General features: G+C 37.6%; 1 protein-coding gene across 2 annotated transcripts; it reads right to left on the bottom strand.

Moving 5' to 3' along the window:
• Positions 1-2: 2 nt before the first annotated feature.
• Positions 3-6,533, bottom strand: cUnh19orf44 (chromosome Un C19orf44 homolog). 2 transcript variants are annotated; one of them, XM_081383679.1, is made up of 8 exons: positions 6,206-6,533; positions 5,129-5,722; positions 4,817-5,039; positions 4,638-4,714; positions 2,983-3,403; positions 1,140-1,229; positions 833-999; positions 3-293 (listed from the first exon to the last, which is right to left on the bottom strand). In XM_081383679.1, the coding sequence occupies exons 1-8, from the start codon at positions 6,311-6,313 to the stop codon at positions 204-206; spliced, it is 1,770 nt and encodes a 589-aa protein (XP_081239805.1). In that variant the 5' UTR covers positions 6,314-6,533; the 3' UTR covers positions 3-203. The 2 variants fall into 2 exon arrangements, with proteins under 2 accessions (XP_081239805.1, XP_081239806.1); XM_081383680.1 differs by having other exon boundaries at positions 11-293; positions 6,119-6,211.
• Positions 6,534-6,867: the final 334 nt, after the last annotated feature.

Here is a 6,867-nt window from a genome sequence, read left to right as displayed (position 1 = left end):
CACAGTTTTTATGTAAGCATTTATTTTATGTATGAATTCATTTAAGTTGTGTGTGAATTCTTATGTCTTGATAAATGTGAAGCACGATGAACAGGTAGTAAAAAAAGCTGTTTTATTTAGGCACTTGTAGCATTTACAATGATTGAAAAGTTGTGGCTGTTTACGATTTATGGACGATGCATCCAAAACGTTGATCTGTTTATTTACATGTAATGATAGTCCTGCATTTCCTGTAGAACTTCTTCTAGAGCGTCTTCAAGACTTAGTTTGGGCGGCCTGTGAGCGCGGATGAACTACAGGAAAAATAAACAAATTCCTGTTAGCAAACATGAAAGATATTACGATAGAAACATTTTAGGAATATATATATATATACTGTATATATATTAGGAATGCACAATATATCGGCCGCCATATCGGTATCAGCCAATATGTGTTCATTTTTAATGTTATCGGCCCGATAAGAAAATTTGGCTGATGTATTAAAGCCGATAAATAATGTTTTATTTCCTTCAGCTGAGACACTTCAGATGTTCAACATGATGGTTTTAAATGTCTTGAAATATAATTTGAATCACTTCAAAAAAGGAAATATGTGTGTGTGTGTGTATACTGTATATATTATACTCCTAAATGTCTTCTAACAGTGTGCACTCGTCTAAAGTGATTGCCAGGGTAGATGTCAGGCATATTTAATTTGATGAACTTTTAATAAAGATGTATATTATCTGTGTTTTATAGGCTAAATGATACTTCTATCCATCACCGTCTTATTTTCATTCCTTGTCAAATGAAATTGAGGATTAGTCATTGCAGTAAAATGCGTTCTTACCTCTTTAGTATCTTGTAGTGTGGTGTATTTGTAGTCAGCCGTCCCCAGCGACTCGTGCACTGATTTGTAATGGCGTCTGGTGGAGTCGATGAACGATCTTGTGAGGGCCAACTGCTGTCGCAACATGTCGTTGAGTGCAATAATGGCAGGATTATACGCCGTCAAACCTGTTAGCATGGGAGAAAATGAGCTATATCAACTCCTGTGCAAGAAAAAGGTATACTCAGTACCTGAAATGTTCTCATTCTTAACAATAACCACTTGAGATGTTCATGTTTATAAGGGTATATTGACATCGTACACTCACTCTCTATGGCTTCAGCGCTGACTGTGTGACTGGCTATTGGAGTCGGGTCCACGTACGTCATGCCCAGAGACGGACCAACGGCAGCCATGCCTGGAAAATGGCCAACATAAACAGGTGGATCTCACAAAATCACTTTTATAATGGAAATTTGGGATTAAAATGTCATGAAAATAGTCACAATGCAAAAACTACTCTTTTTAGGGCCTGAGCACTAATGTTACGAGTTTATTTTCTTTTGATTTTGATATTAAATATGGCCTAAACATGTTCTTGACAGGTTTTGTGGGATTCACCCACATACATTTCTCTCAGAACAAGAACAAAAGTGGTCCAAGGCTTTTTCATTCATATGGATTAGTTTTATGATATCTTCATGAACTTTTTAAAGTGTCTAAAGTTTCAGTTGCAAGCTGTCTATGGAGCTCTCAGATTTTCATTTTGGGGTGAACTAACCCTTTTAGCTTTTCATAGTGTTTTTTCAGACTAGTGGAAAGAAAACATCCAAAATGCACTTTTAACTGTATCTTTTAGAGCACTTAATCTATGTGTGTAGGTTTCAATTACAGTATATATCTTTCAAGGCCGTTTTCTCAAAATTAGTTTTTTCTCTGATTCTGAGTCAGAAATCTCCACTTTGGAGGATTTTACAAAAGGTTTGTTCATATATAATTTTCCTGATTTTATACAACAATTTATTCCTAAAAAAAAAGGTGAATTTACTGTAGACAGTGATTTCTGATAAAGGAATCCCCTCTGTAGGCGTGTTTCCATTACAGATGCGCAAAACTTATTTTTTTTTATTATAAATGTCGACAAAAAACTACGTTTGATGACGGCGTTTCCATTAACTGATGTTATGCGACTAAAACTTCATTTTTCCTCTCGCGATCAGTAAAATCACTCCAAAAACCATGGCAACGGCCGTTGGTAGGTTTATGTACTAATGCCAGCCACTGCACTAGCCATTATTATTAATCGAAGGAGACATATGTGTGTTTTCCAAGCATTAATGGTAAGGAACGACCCTTATTATACTTGTGAGCGGCACATATGAGGTGTTTCTGGGTGTTTCTCCCTCATATCTGCTTCGAGGTCTTGATTGTGGCATTTATTTGAGGTTTAGAATCCATTATTCCTGTAATTCATTTGTCTTTTATGAATTTAATAAAGAAGTCTGTCTCGTATTCTGTCCAAACACACCGCGTCATCTACGTCAGGTGACTGTAAATGCGCAAAAACTGTTTCCATTGCAGTTTTGCGAAATATTTATTTTTCGAATTGCCTGAAGAACCACCTCATGCGAGCGTAAAAACTTTTTTGCGATAAATGGGAGTTTTTGCGAAATTGATGTGTTTCAACTGGGCGTATTTTCAATTCGCGATTCCAATTTGCGCAATTTGAAAGGTAATGGAAACGCGGCTTGTAAAAATCTTTGACTAATACATAAAAATAAAAAAAGAAACAAGAATTTTGAACCTGACTTTAACCAAATGTTCAGATTTTTGTTCTAAACTTTTATGCAAATTTGTGCATATTTAAATCGATAACACCTCATTTGCATATTTAAACATAACATTTAAAAAAACTAGTAATACAATTTTTTTTGCGATTATTAATGTAATCAATTAACGAGATAATGGTGATATAAGTTAATTTTATTTATCCTATTCACTTGGGATGTCTTGCCTTAAGTTTGAAATATGACTTGGACGTGTTATTGAGTTCATTTTTCTAAGATTCGCCCACATACGTGTCCTAAAAACAAGAACAAAAGTGGCCCTCAGCTATAACCCTGAGGGACGCCCCAAAGAAACTGCTCAAATAACCGATTACAGAAACCTACCAGAAGACCACGTGTAGGCAAATCCATCCATCTGCGTCTGTACCGCAACCTCCTTTACCTCGTGACGGTCAGGACTGGGGCCGTGGGTTACAGTCGCACTGGACGAGCTAGACCTCGAGGAAGAGTCTGAGTGGCGACTGGATGACAGTGATGATTGTGATAAGGTACGATCATCATCATTGTCGTCAACCTGGGATTTATACGAGCTGTACTGGAGCTTGCTGACCAATGAGGCATCTTTAGCTTCATCTGTGAGACGTTCTGAGATCTCACTGGCACTTGATGGCGTCTCTGATGGGATCTCGCTCTCAAAATCACTTTCGTAGGCTGCCGAGGCTTCTTCCGGTGTGGGTGGCGAAGCGAGCTTTGAGATGTTGGATGACTTCTTGTTCCTGTCTTCCTTTCTGGCTTCTGTTTCTTTCTGTGATTTAAAAATATATATTTTGTTTAAATTTGAAAACATAAATTAAAACAATTGAAAATCAAGCTTTTAATGTTGTTTATACAGTGCTATGCATAAGTTTAGACACCCATGCTAAAGTTGACTAAAAAGAGGAATAAAAAATCATCTTTTGGAAATTGAACTTAATGCCTTAATTTAAAAAATTAGGAAAAATCCAACCTTTAAGGACACCAATTTTCTTTGTGAATGAATAATGTATCGTAAATAAATAAATGTTCTTCCTTAAAATACAGGGTGCATAAGTGTGGACACCCCTATGTTAAATTCCCATAGAGTGATTTTTATTTTTAAGTATTTTTTATTTTTTTTTTATTTTTAGGATACTATGCATCCTGATAAAGTTCCCTTGGCCTTTGGAATTAAAATAGCCCCACATCATCACATAGCCTTCACTATACCTAGAGATTGGCATGGGGTACTTTCCATAAGATCATCTCTCAATGCAAATCAAACCAGCTTTTAGGCTAACTGAAATAAAACCATGCCAATCTCTAGGTATGGTGAAGGCTATGTGATGATGTGGGGCTATTTTAATTCCAAAGGCCAAGGGAACTTTATCAGGATGCATAGTATCCTGGATCCATGAAGTAACTGGCCTTTAAAAAAAAAATCTGCCTGCCTCTATGGGAATTTAACATAGGGGTGTACTCACTTATGCACCCTGTATTTTAAGGAAGAACATTTATTTATTTACGATACATTATTCATTCACAAAGAAAATTGGTGTCCTTAAAGGTTGGATTTTTCCTAATTTTTTAAATTAAGGCATTAAGTTCAGTTTCCAAAAGATGATTTTTTATTCCTCTTTTTAGTCAACTTTAGTATGGGTGTCTAAACTTATGCATAGCACTGTATGTATATGTGGTGTTTTTAATACGCTTTAAGACGAACCATGTGCAAATTTATAAGTCGACACCATTGCTGAGTATTTTCTCCTTAAAACTGCAGTGAATCAAAAACGCGGTTTGAAATCGCTGGCGTTTCTGATGTCACACAGTGACGTGGAGGCGGGGCTCATTTGCATATTCATTGAACCGCGTACACTAAATGAGACAATTGTGTTGAGTTACATTCAAGCTATTTAAGGCATGAGGAATATTAAAAAAAAATCATTTTGGTGATCAAAGATGAGTTTAAAGGGATTGACTACAAGGGGGATTTAAAAAAAATGCATGTTAGACATTCAACAAACCTTTTCTTGTGATATTTCAGCTGTGGCAAAAGGTATAGGGGCAAGATCATCCAGTGTCATTACATTGATTTTGAAATCTGGGTAAAAAGAAATTTGTTGAGAATAAAATTTTTGGGCATACAATTCTATTAAAGAATAGTTTAGATGATTGCTAGATGTTAAATCGACAGGTGTTTTACCATCCAATACTGCACTCCTCTCGCTCAGAGTGTCATCCGAGTCTACAGGAAAGAGATCATCCAAAGACCGGATCTCACTGTGATCAGATTCAGAGGACACAGACCGCTCAGTGAACCGGATCACGCGCGACTCAGGCCTGCTGGGGGAAGGAGAAAGACCGCTATGGTGGAGAACTTTGTGTCTTTCAGGGGTTGGCGAAGATTCACTGCTCTTCTTGTATAACTGGAGAAAGAGAAAAGCCGAAAGATGTTTGGAAGGACATGAGGGTGAGTAAAATGTTTGGTCAACTAACACTTTAACTGGGTCAGTACCTTTTTAGCTGGTTGAGGACTCGTCTTCCTCGCTGCAGTTTGCAAGGAACTCTCTGATAGGCTAAAAGAATCTCCTAGAAGTCTTCGCATGTCCTGTTCGTCGCTGTCTAAACTGACTCTCCGTACTTTATATTCATTTAGACCATTGGTTCTCTCAGGAACCCTTTCCTCTTGAGGTGCGGACAGCGGTTTCTTCAGAAAGCGAGTCCCTGTCATGCTCAGATCGCTGCTGGACTGGACAGATAAACGTGTCTCCTGTGGTTCTGAGAGGTGTGTATGGTCACTGGGCCCGTCACCTTTGCTTTTCTGGTTTCTGATGCTTTTCTGGTTCTCGATCAGCGCTAGTCTACTCAAAGCTGTGCTTTGTGAACTACGTTGAGGAATGAACTTAAATTCATCCATTTCTGCAGGAGTTCCACTAGGAGCAGACGACTGTCTGTCTTCGGTGGCATTTTTAGAGGTCTTCTTCAGAAATCGACTCCCGCCACCTATAACGAAACTCTTCGCAAGATCCTGGTTTTCCCTCGGTGATGGTGGGATGTCACTGAGGTCATGGGTCTGTCTGGTCAGTGACATCAATTTTGCAGAGTTTTCCTGAATAAACAAGAACATTTCATGCTGAGACGTATTGTAACATTAACGCAATGCCAAAAATGTAGTCAAAAACAGGCAATTTATGCTGAGGTTCAATTCCACCCTTCAGAGGATCTTCACTTATCCCAATGATATGATAGTGTTTGTTTCTTTCTCAAATCTATCATTATTATGCACCATTATTGCCCTAACCTGTATTACGACAATATTAAACATCAATATATCACTGCATTATAAGCAAAACTTAAGAACAACATCATTACCTACAACATTTATGGTAAAACAATGACTAATCGCATATTGGTTAACGTTAGGCTAATACTGCTGAAAAGGAAAGAAAGTAACGTTGTTTCAGAGGGGTAACTTGGTAAGTTATTATTCTTTGAGAAAGTTTACCAATATTTTTTTTCCAACAACACAAAACGAAGTAAAATAAAGTTTCATTTCTCTAGAGCAGCTGTGTGTATAATAATGAACACTAACCACATCTCGTTTGTCCGCTGATATCGCGGTGTTTGAGATTCTCTGCCCAGAGAGATGAGCTTTAGCCCGATCCAGAGCTGAACTCCTCAGTCCTCCACGACTCCCCATCTCGACTAGTTAGTAGGTTCACCTAAAATGCAACCAGAACGCCTCGTCTGCCTCAAAACCAAGCAAACAGTGCTCTCGTGAAGGCATTATAAATCGCTCTAAAGTGTGCAGTACGCGGAAAGGTAGTGTACTAACATGTTTACAACGGAATCTTTCCTCGATGAGAACGCGACGCTCGAGCTTGTTCACATGACAACGTCGCGAGCGTTCTGACGTCACCGGAAACGACTGAGAATCTTTTGGTTCCATTTCCTCGACTCGATTATTATTATTATTATTATTATTTAAATAAACATTAGAAAATTATTTTACCTCGATGTAAATGCGTTTTATAACGAACCATCTGCTAATGCCAGTTTAGGTATGAGGAAAATCATCCTTACTCCTTTTGTTAGACAAGGAAAATAGATCGTTCTGGTATTTTGTTTTATTTATTTTTGTATTCAATATTTTATTCGGTCTCACTTTATTTTAGGCGTCTTTACTGTACTTACATTAAAAATTTAACTGTTAGGTAAAATGCACAACGAGTGCATTGTAATGTAAAGTTAGTT

The sequence above is a fragment of the Scardinius erythrophthalmus genome (assembly GCF_964197995.2).
Source record: "Scardinius erythrophthalmus genome assembly, chromosome: 14".
Classification (NCBI taxonomy): domain Eukaryota; kingdom Metazoa; phylum Chordata; class Actinopteri; order Cypriniformes; family Leuciscidae; genus Scardinius; species Scardinius erythrophthalmus.
Note: the sequence above shows the minus strand (reverse complement) of the source record. Positions and strands in the feature narration are given on the sequence as shown.

Bases quoted from the DNA above. Each gene is read 5' to 3' on its own strand.
- cUnh19orf44 (XM_081383679.1), bottom strand. From the start codon at position 6,313: ATGGGGAGTCGTGGAGGACTGAGGAGTTCAGCTCTGGATCGGGCTAAA. The intron at 1,230-2,982 runs GTAGGTTTCTGT...GCCATTTTCCAG, and splicing joins TGCCTACACGTGGTCTTCTG to GCATGGCTGCCGTTGGTCCG. The intron at 1,000-1,139 runs GTGAGTGTACGA...CCATGCTAACAG, and splicing joins CAGCGCTGAAGCCATAGAGA to GTTTGACGGCGTATAATCCT.